General features: G+C 38.5%; 1 protein-coding gene across 3 annotated transcripts in view; it reads right to left on the bottom strand.

Moving 5' to 3' along the window:
* Positions 1 to 724: 724 nt before the first annotated feature.
* PPP3CA (protein phosphatase 3 catalytic subunit alpha) overlaps positions 725 to 16,291 on the bottom strand; it is a 288,033-nt gene continuing 272,466 nt past the window's right edge. For 2 of the 3 annotated variants that reach the window (XM_074343239.1, XM_074343244.1), the window contains 4 exons: positions 14,551 to 14,635; positions 9,555 to 9,652; positions 6,531 to 6,560; positions 725 to 3,355 (listed from right to left, as the gene is read on the bottom strand). In XM_074343239.1, coding sequence (XP_074199340.1) covers positions 3,159 to 3,355; positions 6,531 to 6,560; positions 9,555 to 9,652; positions 14,551 to 14,635 — 410 coding nt within the window. In that variant the 3' untranslated portion in view covers positions 725 to 3,158. The remainder of the gene's footprint in view (positions 3,356 to 6,530; positions 6,561 to 9,554; positions 9,653 to 14,550; positions 14,636 to 16,291) is intronic. The other variant, XM_074343251.1, reaches the window with a different exon arrangement.

The following is a 16,291-nucleotide window of genomic DNA, read 5'->3' as shown; positions in this document are numbered from 1 at the left end:
GGCTGGCTTCAAGTCAGGGACCTGTTTTCTAGGCAGAAAGACTGATGTGTCCTCAAGTTTATTGTTTCAAATGGATGCGGCGGTGGTGGGAAGGGAAGAAGTGTTTCAGGACAAGCTCATTTGGGGGCTTCAGCATCGTCATGACACTCTCTGGCTCACGCTGCAAGACACTTCCCCTCTGATATGCTATCCTAGGGAAAGCCATGGTCTCTGTCCACAGAGGTTCCTCCCCTCCCCACTTTGTTCCCCTCATCATACAAGTTTAGAGTATGAAGACTTTTTCTTTTCTTCAAAAAGTATTTTAAAAGAATATAAGTGGAGGATATTTTAGATAGGAAAAACTGCTGACCTAGGGTCAGTCAAATTTAGCTCTTAATCCTTGAAAAGCTAGATAAGTTAGCACTGAGTTTGAACCCCATGAGATGTAAGTCACCTTGGGGATGGGTGAAGAGGGGCAGGGGACACGAGGCTGTATCTATGTGTGTGTGAGTGTGTGTGTGTGTGAACCAAAGATTCATGGGAATAAGCAACTTAAGAATTCAGAAGTTTCTGTGAAAGTGAAGGAGGTAGATCTAATAACTGATGATCTGGCAATGTCACTGCTTTTAGAGAAATAACTTCAGTTTTACATTGATTTTTTTGATAGATGGAATTATTATGCAAAAATATACATTGTTACTTTCCTAACTACCGAGCAAAAAGACCAAGCAATACTCACATCAACTGCTTATTTTAATGTCAAATGTTTATTTCTATGCCATAGTTGCCTCAGCACAATTTGTAAAAGAAACGAATCCAAAAAAATGAATTTTTTTTTTGTCAGGATATTTTCTCTGCAGTTTTAGGAAAGAAAATAAACACCTTGGTACCAGAATTAGCATTTCTTTCATGTCATTCTAATAAGTTGCATCTAAATATTTTCCTTGGGGTTTTTTGTTTGTTTGTTTTATTGTTTTTTTTGGATGGAAGAATATCCACAGGAAAAACACGTTTGAATTCATCAAAATAAATTTGGGATAGTCTTTGTCAGAGAATATATCTAGATCATCTTTGTTTTGGTACACTATGTAACTAATTGCCATATTCTTATTATTTAATATAACAGGCATACTTTATTACACAAAACAAAAGGTACTGAAAATGAACAATGTTAGAAACAAACTGAAATTTGGTGTATCTTAACTCTTCAGGTGATTAGATATTAGCTGAAGTGCCGGTATACAAATTTCATATCAATACAAATGCAACTCTCTTCTGAACGCACTTAGTAGCTTAGTTAATTTTGATTTAGCAGATAGGGCATCTGATACAACTGAAACAACCTGATAACAATTTTGTTTTCAATAAAAAGGAATGCTCTGGTGTCTTAACTGGCTCCCAAATTCAAGGGAGCCAGAAGATGGCATTTGCTCTTTAAATATATTTCTCTTGTCTGATTGTAGACACAAATCCACCAAGATTCTTACAGCGGAAGTAGGCACCACACCTTAGCTCACGAGGCCCCCAGAGAAGCCGGTTAAAGGAAATCGGTGATGCGTGGTGGTGGGCCCAGCACCTAGAAGACAGCGTGGTGGTTGTGCACGTGAATCCCTTCAGCAGACTCAGGGAAAGGATGAGAGTTATTTACGTTCATGCACATTTTATTGAGTAGTAATATAAAATGCTTTTTCTTTTTTCATTGTTACAAGTGCATGCTTTGATTGCCAACATTTCAGAAGTCAAATTACAAAGGCAAGGCTTTAGGCTGTAGTGAATTACTTGGGCACTTATACAATTGTTAAAAAATATGAATGGACTTTTGTTGTTGTTTTCAGAATGAACCAGTTGTAACCCGTAACTGATATACAAAGGGAAAAAAGTGAAAAAAGTACATATTTTGTGGCACATGACAGAACAGAACAAAATAACTAAACTGTTATGACGTTAACAGTTACCATGCATTTAGAGTTTCACATGTAACTACAAACTTATTTAAATTTCACAAGGTTTGCTAAACATGCTAACCATCTATATGTGCACTGACAAGCTTATGTTAAAAACTTTTAAGAATACTCTCCCCTTTAGATTTTTTCAAAGCTTTTTTTGATTACAAAATTTCAAAGGCATTAAGCATTTTAGAGAATATAAAGTACGCCAGTATACATACATTTCCAGTATATGTCAGACCACTAAGCGCATTACAGTCCCATACAGGCCGATACAGCCATTTTTTTTTTTTTCTTAAAAAACATGCATAGGCAGATTTTTTTTTTTTTACAGAATATAGATGCTTTATCACTGTACTTAATATGGTGTCTTGTTTACTATACTTAAAAATGCACCACTCATAAATATTTAATTCAGCAAGCCACAACCAAGACTTGATTGATCAACAAAACCCCTAAATATAAAGAGCAAAAAAAAAAAAAAAAAAAGATAGATGTAATTATTCCAGTTTTTTAAAACTTAAAGAAAAGAAAAGAAGTTCATTGCCAAAGTAGTAAGTGTTATGTGGAAAGAAAGGCATTCGAGCACACTAAAGAAACCTGAGGTAAGCATAATCTGTACAAAATTAAACTGTCCTTTTTGGCATTTTAACAAATTTGCAACATTCTTTTTTTTTTTTTCTTTTTCTGTTTTTTTTTTTTTAAGACTGCCTAATTCATTTTATAGCCATTGTCTGACAAGAGTAGCAAAACATTATCAATAAATAGTCCTTATTTAGTTTGTACATCATTTTGTTAAAAATGTTTGATGTCATCCATTTTTAGTGCTGCAACTGTAAACGTACAATAGAGTAAGAAATTAGACAAAGTTTTCATGTCCAGTAACATAATAAAAGACCCTTCATTAACCTATCTAGAAGTCCCCAACGCAGTAGGAAAACATGTTCATTCCCCTAACATTGCAGTATATACTAGCATTAGCTTTCTTTTTAAATTTTTCTTCTATAAGCATTTTTAAAAGGCATACCCCAAAGAGGTGTTTAATCACCACCCCCACCAAAATATAGTTTATTATCTCTCTCCCTCTTTTTAAATGATAGTGTAAACTGAATCCAACACCTGGCCCCAGAGCAAACAAGCTACCATCAGAGGCGAGAACATCCAACTGCTGATATGTAGCAATCCCCATCATGCCCTGCGGCTCAAAAAAAAAAAAAAGTGAACAGGAAGTGGTCACTGGATATTGCTGCTGTTACTGCCATTGCTGTCCGTGCCGTTAGTCTCTGAGGCGAGCGCCTTGTTGATGGAGTTAAGGTTGGCGTCAGAGGGCATGGCATCTCTGCGAGGCGGCATCCTCTCGTTAATTCGGTCTAAGCCCTTGGCCTCCTCGAAGCTAGTGATCTTATGCTGTGGTGAAAATCCTTTGATAGCTAAACAGAAAATCATTTAAAAAAAGAAAAATCCGGTTAGCCAGGGGAAAACAAAGGGCACAGCGGCTGCAGCAGGTGATGTTAGAGATTTCGCAGTGAGAGAGGGGATCCTTTAGTGGAGAACAAAGTGACGGGACCTGAACACAACACGACAGACTCCTTACCATACCCGCAGATAACCGAGAGGTCTGGTAACAGCCAATGTCTCTTGCCAACCAAAATGTCCTCTTCAAGTTAGTCAGATGCAAACGTTTCTCTTGTCTTCTCGGAAGTTTGGCTCAACGAAATCCCAAGCGGGTATTAAAAGGGAAAGGCTGCTACCAGGGACAGGTCTCTAGACCCAGCATCGACTGGCCGCATTGTTGGCATAATTACTACATCAAACGCCCTAACCTAGACAGACTGGAAATGGCCCTACTTTTACTATTCCATTGCAGTAGTAATGGCAAATTCAGTAGAATCATTGAGGCAGCTAGACCTAAAAATCTAGTAAAGAGCTTAGAGCAGAAGCTAAAAGGAACTATAAAAGGAACAAACTTGGGGTATTTCCATGGCATCTCAGGATCCCAGAAAGACTTTCTTGGCAAACAACTCAATAGTGGCATGAAAAAAAAAATGAAATGATAAACTCTTGCTTCTCCACTCAGCTTTGGAAGCATGGGGAGTGGGTGACAAGGTAAAAGAAACTCAGAAAAATCAAGACCAGATTCCTAAGAAGAAACACTTTGACTTTCAGCAAGGAACAGGTCAAACTGGTTTTCATCTGGTCCATTACTGCCTAAATCAAAGAAAAACTCTTGCTTAATAGACCAATGGAGATGCAAGTGATGGTTCAAGAATAGCAAAGGGAAAATGCTTTTTGCAACTTTCAGCAAAAACGAATGGGAATGGTTTGGGCCTTATTCAATGAAAACGTGGATTTCTCAAAGGAGGGGCATTGATATTTGATTTTTTTTTTTTTTTTTGGTAACCTTAGTGTGCTCCAGAGATAGATAAGGCATTTGAGCGAGAAACGTTAACAATTTCTTCAGAACGTGCACCAACAAGTGAGCTGAAAACAAAGTACATGAATAGGGAGCCAATGACATCACTTCGCTTTACTTCCTGTGAAAGTGCAAGCCAGACACTGAAGGGCCAGTCACCAATGCTGAACTGGGCTGCATCTCCATGGCTGATGCAGGACAATGGCATTGTCCCCTTAGCCTTCCTACCCTATTTGAGGAAAAAAAAGGAAAGCAGTTTCAAGCTGAAACTTTACCAGCCACTCCCACACAAATATGCAGTGCCTTTCATTAGTATGGATGAGATTCTTAAATGATATACACAGTTGCTTTCAAACTCATTAAACGATGAGAAAGTTTGTTCCCCCCCCTGCATTTTAAAGATTAGCATCATGGTGATTAGTCAACTATGAGAGGAAGAAGATGGGGAAATGGGGAAAGACCAAGGCCCAAAGCAAAGCTTCTTAATTCTTCTTTAATTCAATCATAAATTGCAAAATAATAGAGCTGTCTAATGAGCACCCACTCTGAAAACTAACTCAAGTATTTTGAGGGACCAAAGTAGTACTCTGTTGTTTTCCTAGACTACTGTGAACCTCATTTCATCATAATTAATATACATAAGTTTGTCATCATTACTGATGAAGCAATTTTACGAATTTAAATGGCAAAAAGTGGAATCTCTCTCTCTCTCTTTTTTTTTTAAGTTGTTTAAGGTTTTTAAAAGCCAATAGGTGGGGGGAGCGGAGAGATTCTAAATCTAGCTAGAACAATGGCTATGTCCGGAATGGGGCTCCATGTCTAATCGTTTCTGTCTCTCCTGGTCTGGAAGAATGTGCTCTGCTGTAGTTGCTGGTCAGACAATGGGTATTAGCAATTTACATTGGTAGGATACTTAACACAACACAGAGTCACAGAAACCACAGAAAACAGCCAAACTATCAACAAGAATGCACACTGCAGATTAGAGTTTGCCAAGAGGAATAGAGAATTCCCACATAAATAGCAGTTTATTCACTGCTATTTAGGAAGCAGTTGTATTTTCTCTTACAGTGCCATCATTCCCGCTACCGGACCCAAATCACGTACCAATCAGTCTAAAGCAGCACTTTTTTATAGCATATCGAAGGACCATATCATACAATTTTGGGAACGATAAAACATTATCTTGCAAGAACAAAATACAACTGAAGAATTTTGTTTTAAAGGGGAACTTCGAATTATGCTTTTTAAAATTTCCAGATGGTAACGTACAGTGCATATCATATTAAAAACTACTTTGATTGGCAGTTCTCTCGTAACTATACGTTTAAAGAGCACTCGATTCAAAAGCAATTGCTAGAGGGTCCCCTGCGTGATCCCAGAGCAGCGCTAGGACACGGTTGTGTGCCCTCCTCGCTTCTTCTGAAGCACCTAGCACAGTGCCTGGTGCAACGCAGACACTCAGTAAGACATTAACCAATTGAGTGATGATTCAATACTCACTATGCTTGTTACTGGCCACTTCCACAGCCACGAGAGACTGTCAAACGCTTTAGAATATTTTGCTGGTGCTAACTGTCCTACAAATACCAGGAGGTCAAAATTTCATAAGACTAGCAGAACTGTTTATCTCGTACACAGCTGTCTCTCGGAATATTTTTTAGAGGCATAAATGAATGTTGAACTACAACGCAGCACTATTCAAATGAGCTTTTTCTTTTTGCTAGAAATTTCTTAAGACTAGACTTCATAGAGCTATTTTTATTCTCGTTTCAGCGCTGACTGAAAGTGATTTGAGGGAGGGACATGGTTCAGCTCCAAGAATATTGTTTTATCCATTATTTGTCAAAACGGCTGCCATAACCCCCACCCGACATGGTTCAAGATAAATAATCCTTTTGTTTTCTGTGATTATCCTAGGATCATTGTATACAAAGTCAAACATAGCTTTAAGGGAAAAAAAAATAAACAAACAAACAAACCAGAAAAGGACATTTTCCCCTTTAAAGCAAGAACATTTTTGGTTAATACTGAGCCACAACTGTTAGCCCAACACCCACACACTCTGTACAAGCTACAGCAAAAAAAAAAAAAAAAAGAAAAAAAGAAAAAAAAGAAAAAAAGAAAATGAATACACCCAGCAGAGCCCTTGTCTGTTGCAGGTACAACAGAAAGGGGACTGGCCAATTTACCTTCATCAGCCTCAATAGCCTCAACAGTAGCTGAAGAGAAGAAAGGGGGTGCAAAATGAATGAGAAAAATGAGCAGAGGATTTTTAACTCTAAGAACAAATCAGTGACGATCAAGGGAGCTAAGAGGATTAATGTTCCTGTAAGTGCTGGATTCTGACACAGACAACAAAACAGAAATGCTAAAAAGAAAGGGAAAAAACACAACGAAAGTGGTAAGTTTATTTCATGAGCTGGATACACCTATCTGAGTGAACCGCTTTGGATTTTGCTCACTAAATGAACGACAAAACGATCAACCTTTGGAAAACACTCAGGGAAGGTTTCTTTCGCTTAGACTGAATCTACAGGGCACTCGGTCAACCTAAAATGTGCATTTGGCTCATACAAAGTATGATAAATCCACTACTATGATTAGCGATTTATAGTTTTAAAATGCCCCCCTAAAACAGCAGAAGTTGAAGCATTACCATAATGTCAGTGGCATAATTTATGCTGTTTAATATTAAATAGCATGATTTCCTAGTGGGATGGAAAAGCAGGGAGGATATACATTTAGAGGAAGAATAAAATCAATGTGTCTGCTTTGATAACATGTGGGACTTTTAAAGACAAACACTGGGCATGTTTAGAGTGGTGACAGAGAAAGGCAAAAGGAACAGGAAAAAATGGGTATAGTTTGGACTTCTTTTGCCAGGCAACCCATTTTAAAATGAGTTTTCCTCATTGGAATATCATTTTGGGAAACAAAATTCTTGCAATGTTACCATCAAGAGGTAACATGCCAGTAGCATCAATAATTCTATTAGTGTTTTAAAGAAAAGATGGTCTAAATACTGAAACCTAAGCATATTTTAGAGGCAAACTTTAAACGCCCATTGCTTTATCAGCTATTTTTACAATAAGGTTAAGGTCTACATTCTCACTATACAGGTATATGAATCCTACTTTGCTATTAAAGCTAGGGGATACTTCCCTAATTAAGTGCGAAAATGCAAAACTCCTCTGTAACTCCAAAATGTTTAATATTAAAATCCTACCCCTTGACTTTAATTTGCAGATTTCTTATAATTGAAGGTCTTAAAACTAGAGTAACTGCTAAATGTGCAGTATAATTCACTTATAGTGCATTTCAAATTCCTTATGATAGAAATGCAGAATGGTTACCACCATGGAGAAAAGCTAAATAGCAAAACTTTAAGTAGTTTCCCCTTTTGGACAAATTAAAGGGCATCAGACAATGAATTTTGAAATTGTACTGATGTACATGGTTTAAAATATACAATGGCTTTTCCAATTCTCAGGACTACTGAGGTTCCAAACCTTATGTCTGCTATCTATGTATGTGCTTGTGTGTGTATGTAAGTTCAACACAGAATAACAAACCAATGGATTTAAAATAAAACAACAGAAAAGGAAACTGAATAACCCAGGTAAAAATCCAGAAACAAAACAAAGAACTGTAAGTTTAAAAGTAAAGCAAACATCTGGAACCGCACCAGCACCAACATATTAAAAATATGTACTTTCATCATTAAATGTATTCTTCTAAAGCAATTGTGGCCCATAGTTTCTGATAATATACTTGCTGTACCTTAAAACTGTGCTTCTCAGAAACTATGCAGATTTCAGTCAATTAGATGGTTGTGCATTTTGTGCATATAAATTATCTCTTTGTGCTAATGTTCTTAGACAGCATGTTTACTTTGGTGGGAAATTTTGGGGGTTTTTTTTTGGTTATTAAATAATCATTAGCTATAAATTAAAGGGCCAATTTACTTCAGTTCTGCGGTATTCTCCTACCTTCATTTAGAAATTTTTTCTTTTTGTGGAAACTAAGGGGCATTGATTTTGGAATAAATTCACACGAAAATAAAGGAAATTACAGTGATGCTGCCGGAATGTGATCACTTAGCAGAACCGTATTGATGAAGTTGGACATCACTCTCTATGTGAAAGAGGTGAATCTAAACAACATAACCATGAGAATACCAGAATCTGGGACAAGGATAGAAAAGAAAACACAAAAAAAAGCTTCAGGGAAAGATACAGGAACATAAGCAAGAGGCTGAGATTGTTTTGAAAATGTTATAGCATATTTCTGTTTTCAATTTTTTCAATTAAAGTCGAATAGAAAAGCACAATTTCCATAAAGTATGCTAAAATTGGACTCTAATGAATGATATTACTTAAAATAGGTAAAAAAAAACATAAGTAACAAAAGTAAAATAGCTATATTGACTGTGCTGTCTAATATGGTAGCCACTAGCCACATGTAGCTATTTAAATCAAACTAATGAAAATTAGATGAAATAAAAAATTCAGTTTTCTCGGCTGTATGAGCTGTATTTCAAGTGCTCAATAGCCCCATATATTGCCAGTGGCTTCTGTACAGATACAGAAATCTCCATCATCACATGAAGTTCTAGTGGACAGCACTCAACCAAAAAACTAGAGATTTCATCTGTTTTCAAAAATAAAATATGGTTCTACTCAGTCTCCTTTGTTTTAGATGAATAAATCTGAGAAAAGACCCATATGGCTTCAATTTCAATTCCAGTGGATAACGAAATCAGCCCTTTTATATTCTTCCATTCTCCAGTAAATCCTAGGCTTAGGCATGTATATTTATGTGTGTATGTGTTTATTTCATCAAGCAAACAGATAACCAATACATTTAAGAAAAATGTAATTAAAAAGTCGTTTCTAGCAACTGCTTGGCTCCAAGTGGCCAACTCTACTGTGCATGTGCGTGACCTGAACGAGCTGTCTCACAGCCGGGCCTGAAATCCTGGTTCATACGCAAATGAGGAGATGCGGGCGGCGGGGTACAGACCACCATTCCAGGCAATGAGGGCGCGACTGAGTGGGGGCGTGACTGGTCAAACCGCTGGGAGGTTTCAGCCCTGCTTCCAGCGGAGAAGAACTGAAGACCAACACCAAACTCAAATGGATGAATAAATCAGGGCCCTAACGACACGGCCGACTGCGATGCCCGGGACCCAGTGGTGCCAAGGGGCTGCTTACCGCTTTGCAGTGTTTGCTTCCCTCCAGAGAGCACTCCGCTGGGGAGCATGCCCGTGGGCGTCAGGCCTTTCAGCGTCAGCACGCTCTCACTCTCTTCTCTGGAAAGGCACGGGGGGGAGGGGGTGGGGACACATTACCTTTTATTTTCTTTCAGGAAAAAGAAAAAACTTGAAGCGAAAAAAGAAATGTATGTAAGAACGAACTCACATTTACCTCTCTTGATCGCTTTCTCTCTCTCTCTTTTTTGTACTTAAAACATACTGTATTTTCATACATTGATGTAGAAGTCATGCTATGTAAATGACACGACTGCTAGGATAGAGTTTGGAATTACACCGTGGTGGAGGTTCCGTCCCTTCTGAGTACTCAAGATACAGAACACAATTCTGATTTTGCACGCCGGCATCACAGTACAGTGTTTGTGGGCAGCCTCCGTGACACCGTAAGTATGTTAAAAAACAAACAAACAAAGCCAGGGAGACTGCTGATGTCAGTTTTCCAGCCAAGGCTCAGCAAAAAGAAGTAGAGCTGATCTGACTGGGGAGAGAAGACCAGAGACTACCTGAGAGATGAAAAAAATCCGATCTATGGATCGAGAAACTAGGAACCACATCCGGGGATCATTAAGGAATTCCGACATTACATGACACACACCAGAAATAATGGCAACTAGTCAATAAAACAACTGGTGAAGTTTCCAGCTTTTCTTTTCAGCCTCTTTCCCCACTGATTTGCTTAATATAAAATTACTTGACTACTCATTATGATAATTGTTTTATCATCCGTTTTATATACTTCATTCATTATTTTGATTACATTTAGTAATCACAGCAAAGCATTAATCAAATGATTAAATAACCATAAAATAGGAATCACCTCATATATTTCCATATAACAGACCCTGTTATCTGACATAACCAGAAAAAAAAATAGTTACAGTACACACACACACACACACATATAATGTCTGTAATATGTACAACTATGTCACATTTTTATGAAGATGGCTAATATGACCCAAACAAAATTCCCAAACTACCCCCAAAGCTACTACTTCACAATCTTTCTTCAACTTCATCTTTTTTAAAAAATTGTTTTAACTTCATGTTCATCTTAGTTGAAAGAATGACCCTTTTGCTCCTTTTATCCTTTCTTATTCCACATCTATCAGTCAGTAAATCTTGAGGGTTCTACCCTTCAAATATTTCCAGTATCTTACCACTTGTCACAATACCAGTCCCTCACCGCTTTTAAAAACAGCCTTTTTTTGTGATATAACTAAGTTACCATAACAATCTGCCCACTTAAAGTGTATAATTCAATCAATGGTTTTTCTTCTGTTTACATAGTTGTGAAACCATCACCACAATGAATTTCAGCACATTTTCATTAATCCAGAAAGAAATCTTGTGTCCATTAGAGGTCACTCTGCATTTCTTTCAGTCCTATACAACCACTCATCTGCTTTCTGTAGATTTGCTTCTTCTGGACACTTCTTACAAATGGCAGCTTGTGGTCTTCTGTGACTGACTTCTTTCCCTAACCACCAGCATCTTACCTGGATCACTCCAGCAGCCTCTTAACTGGTCTCTCTGCTCCAGCCTGGTCACGCTCGTGCCCCCTCCTCCCATTATCTATTCTCAGTATACTAGCCAGGTTGAGCCTTTTAGTACCTACACAGATCCTGTCACTCCTCTATGCAAAACTCTCCAATGGTTTCTCCTCTTATTAAAGGTGAAAGGCATAAATCTTTAAAAGATTTGCCCAGAGCCCTAAAGAACTAGCTCCCAACCCACAGTCTCCCATCCTCACCCATCTCTCGGACTTCATGTCTTACCAGCGACCACTTCCCTTGGTGTTCCTCAAACACACCCTGCACACCTCGCCTTGGGGTGCTGCACTGTTCTGTCACACTCTTCCCCCAGGTATCTGCGTGACTCCGTCCCTCCCAGCCTCCAACTCTCTGCTCAAGCATTGCCTCCTAAGTGAGGACTTCCTTGAAAATGCTAAATCAAATGCTAATTAAAATATATGCACCTTCTTACTCTTTATCTCTCCTTGCCTATTTTATTTTTTAATTAATTAATTAAGTAAGTAAGTAAGTAATTTCTTTTGAGCTCCTCTGCCTGCTACATCCACCCTAGCTAGAGAAGCTTCAAGTGAACAGGGGTTTCTGACTGCTTTGTTTCTGCTCCATCCACAACACCTAGATCAGAACAGGACTCTGTACATAGTCGATCGACATTCAAAAAACATTTGCTAAGGGAAGGAGTCAAAGGAAAATAGAATGAGGCATGGTAGTGTTAATCCACATTTTAGATTTCTGAGTCTTTTCCTGCTATTTAGAGCCAACCCGTAAGCTCAGGCTAATGGTTAGTCCCCAGTATGCTGAGAAAGAAAACTCTTCTCCTCTTGGCCCCTCCGATTCCACACCTGACAGAGGAATTGCCTTCTCTGCTAGCTCCTTCCCCAGGATGTTCACTTTGAAGCACAAGTCCTGAGTGCATTCACTTGACTGGTGGATCCCAGCAACATGCAGCTCCTTATGGGCCAGGGCTCCTGAAAGACAGGTTTCTGGTTCCCTTACAATATTGCAAATTATCAAAATGTCAGGACTGTGTTGGACAGCTCTACCTGACAAATGTGTACCACCATCCGGATTCATCCATTACATGTTAAAACATCTAGCTTCACAAACTCCTTGTATTCGTCTCTTCCCTTGCATCTCTCCTCCCACAGTCTGCTTCAACATCTTTTGCTTGGATTACTTCAATGGCTTCTTAAATGCTCTGACACCTGTAAGTCATCTTGCTATGCGATCTTCACACGGTCATTACATATTCATCTCAACATGGGTTACAGCATGCCTCTCATCCTGTGAAAACCATCCATGACTCCTTGTTGCCAAGATATAAAAAATTACACGCTTAACCATGGTCTTCAAATCCATCGAGAATCTGGACTTAAATACACTTTTCAGCCTCATTTTTTACTAGATTCCACACTCATCTTCATGTCTTACTATCCAGCTCTTCTAAATACTTAGGATTCACTGACTACACAGTTTACTTTGAAGTCAGATTCTCATCAGTACTGCTCACTAACTGAGTGAGTTTGGACACGTTGCTTAGCCTCTTTCAGTTGGTTTCCTCATTGAGGTCAACTCCACTTTGCCAGCTTGCTATGTGGATTCCTCTCAAATGGGTGCGCCACGGGGCATAGGGCATCTGGCCCTTAACGAGCACCCCAGAAAACACTGCTCTTAGGTCCCTGGGATCTTGAGGATTTCTCAGCTGCCAGGAATGCCTTCACCACAGTCCTCCACCTAGTGGAATCCAGCCTAGCCTCCACAGCACTTCCCCAACGGCAACCTCTTCACAAACATTCCTTTCAGGAAACAAAAGGGCTCCTTCCTGGCCTCTTCCACAGCAGGGCGCCTCTCCATGTATTTAGCATACATCCCATTGCCTTATTTAATTTACTGTCTACACATCTGGCATTTCAATTTGGTGTCCACTTTGCCTAACGTAGTGTATAGTATACATTTAACGCTCAATCATGACTTACTTTTCTCTAGATATGACCACCCTGTGTTCAACACATTTACGACAGACGCTTTTATTATAGGAAGCAATACTATGCCCCGTGTTTTTATTTTTCTATCAATATGTGAAATCTTAAGTAACTGATCATCAGTGGGTTCAAATGAACCATTTCTCAGCTGGGAATAACTGCATCTTACAAACCAGCAGGCAGGGGACTAGCAGAGCTTTCCAATCTTAAGACCTATCTATGATTCTGCAGCACTGCGCCTGCCACCTTCATGTATTCTGCAGACATGTAGGTACAAAGACTTTTTAAAAATTTTTTTCTTCCATTGCTTTATTACATTTATTTTGAATGAATGAATGAGCCCTGCAAGTTCAGTGAGGAATATAAAGCACTGGAGCCGCGGTGGCCGCATTCACTAGGCTGTGGGGAGCGACTATGTTCGTCCTTAGCTCTCACAGGACTTTTCAAGATTTGGCTGCTACCGCGGAGCTATTCCTGCCTTTGATCTGGTGTCTCTGGGAAAGGATGATCGTGCTTTTCATCCTTCTCCTGGCTCCTGCTTTTGGTGTCAAATCACTTAATTACTCTTGAGTGACTCTACCAAGAGTAGGGTAGAAATAGCAAGAAGGAGAAATCAAAAGAGCCAGGGTAGTGACTCCTGGAAAAAGAGTTGGAAAAAAAAAATCTGGCAGATATTATGTTATGAAATTATACAATGTGGAGATGGATTTACTCCCAAGATATTCCTATTTACCCTTGTTAATGTGTAATTGTGAACTGACTGTATATTCCTAACATACAATAATACCGTATTTGAAAGCAATATTTCCAAGAGAAATATAGTTACTTTGTATTATCCAGGAATAGATAACTGAATTTAAGTAAAGAAAAGTGTAGTTAATACTCTTCAAGAAAATACTTGTCTTCTAAATCCATGCTTAATAACATGATTCATGATCTATTTAAAAAATAACTACCATATGGGAATTGAAACACTAAATAACTTTTTTCCTTCAATGATTTATTACAATAATTTAGATTCACATGAACATGCTTTACGGTTGATGCTCATTTCCTAGAAATCTAGTGGAATGCACCTGATAAATTCATCTTTTACTGCAGAGCAAGAGTGAAAAATAAAAAGGATTATAATAGCTTTTCTATTTTATAACATGTTCAATCTATTGTGAAATGAAGGTTTTAAAGTCCTGCAGCAAACAGAGGGATAAAATGTGAAGCAGTCCATTTAGAGGCTTTCTCTATGGAAATAATTTAGTAGTCTCAATTTGACTAAAATAGTGAGGAACTGACAATTCCATTAAAAAATAATTATGAAAAGCAAATAGTTTCTTGTAAAATGTTTAAATTACCAGATTAAAGTATTAAGCTGTTATGGCATGACAAATAAGCAAATTCAACACAGAACAAAGGAACGTGATCCCACCTGAGAACCGAGAACACTCTGGCCATCTTGCCAATGGCTCTGATCTTGTTCCTTATCACCTCCTTCCGGGCTGCGGCTGTGGCTCCTGTATTTTAAAAACAGAGTTAAGAAGTCAGATGACTTTTTCTTTAACTCTAACTATTTTACCAATTTACATACTTAACAGACTGTACTCAGAAAAACCAGGTTGGTTTGTTTGGTTTTCCCTCTCTAAGGATTTACCTGTAAATCAAGTTTAAAAGCCTATGCTTCTGACCATGAATACTTGCCTGTGATTCTTCAGAGGTCCCCTAAATGCCAGAGAGCCACTTCTGAGCGTTCCAGGGGGAGGGGTAAACAGCTCACTGAAAAATCACTGAGCAGGTGGGGCAGGTTCCTACCCTTCTCTTCTAATTGAGTTCCCTTCTCTTCTGCTTATACAAAGAGAATGTGCATTGGCAGAAAAAGTGAGTCACTAGAATCTTCTACCCACTTCCGGGCTCCACGTTGGGAAGACTACTTTAGGAAACTTCTTTTTCAAAAGTTCTCCCTTGAAGTGATCAAGCTAGGGGCTATCTTAACCCCCTACGTTCCCTGGACTATCCTTTACATTAATTAATGGCCATAAAACATCTGTTCTGTGCTTGGTAGTCTTTCCTCTCGCAGTCGGTTCACAAGACCTAGAGGAAAAAGTGGAAAACCTACTAAGCTGGACTTGGTGACAGATCGTGGCACGTGGTTTATATTTTAGCACCTATGTAAAAATGTCACTCACAGGCCTGTCTCAGTTTTGTCACTGACTGCATTTTCCAAATTAAAAAAAAAAAATCTACATATTATTATAATAAATAGTTTCCTTTTTTATATTTTAAAAATAATACTGTATGATCTTTAGTGAACCTATTTTATTTTTTCTTAAATTCTCAAGTTAATGTTTAGAGAAGTGCAAAAAACAAAACAAACAAAAAAAACCTCTCTTTTTAAGGTGTTTATAATCCAAGGTAAAAAGGATAAGATGTCTTTTTCACACATCATATGGGACTTTGTAGGAAGTGTTAACACCAGCAGATCATTTTTCTAATTCTTCTGCCACTAACAGAAATACAACAAAATATTCCTTTCAGAGAATAGCAGATAATGAAATGTTCCTCACCTAAATGAACAGTTTAAGTCATAGAATGTGTTCAGAGAATGGTCTATAGATGATAACTGGTGTAAGTTTTGGTCTTTTAATCCATGGTAAGAACAAGATTTCTGACCTTATTTGGAAGGAAAGATTTCTGTTGTTTCCCCTGACTTTTAAGAATTCAGTTTGGAATCTTTTTCATTGTTTGCTAAGGGCCAAACAATTAATCACAGCTCTAACATGTCTATAAGAAAGAAAACCCACACCAACACTCATACAATTTTGAAATGGCCAGAAAAAGGTCTCTGCTTTTCTCTCCACCCAAGAAAGTGAAAACACAACAGGCCACGTTTTCCTCCTGGGTGGGTTAATTTGTCAGAGGTGATGCCAACCCACACCCACCTCACGCACCCAGGGATGTTCCTCAGAAAGCTGTACTAGGCAGCTGGTTTCCTCTCACTTCCTCTCTGACCTGAAAGCCTTCAAACAGCCCATATTGTTGTCTATTTCTTTTTCTCTAGTGGCAATCACACCATGGCAGGTATCCCCCCACACATCTGATTAACAGAACTTAGTATTGCCAGCTCTCCTGCCTGCAAATGAGTGGAGTAAGTTTAAATCCATCTGGGAGAAAGC

The sequence above is a fragment of the Camelus bactrianus genome, chromosome 2, assembly GCF_048773025.1.
Source record: "Camelus bactrianus isolate YW-2024 breed Bactrian camel chromosome 2, ASM4877302v1, whole genome shotgun sequence".
NCBI lineage: Eukaryota > Metazoa > Chordata > Mammalia > Artiodactyla > Camelidae > Camelus > Camelus bactrianus.
This window is presented reverse-complemented; position numbering and strand designations above follow the sequence as displayed.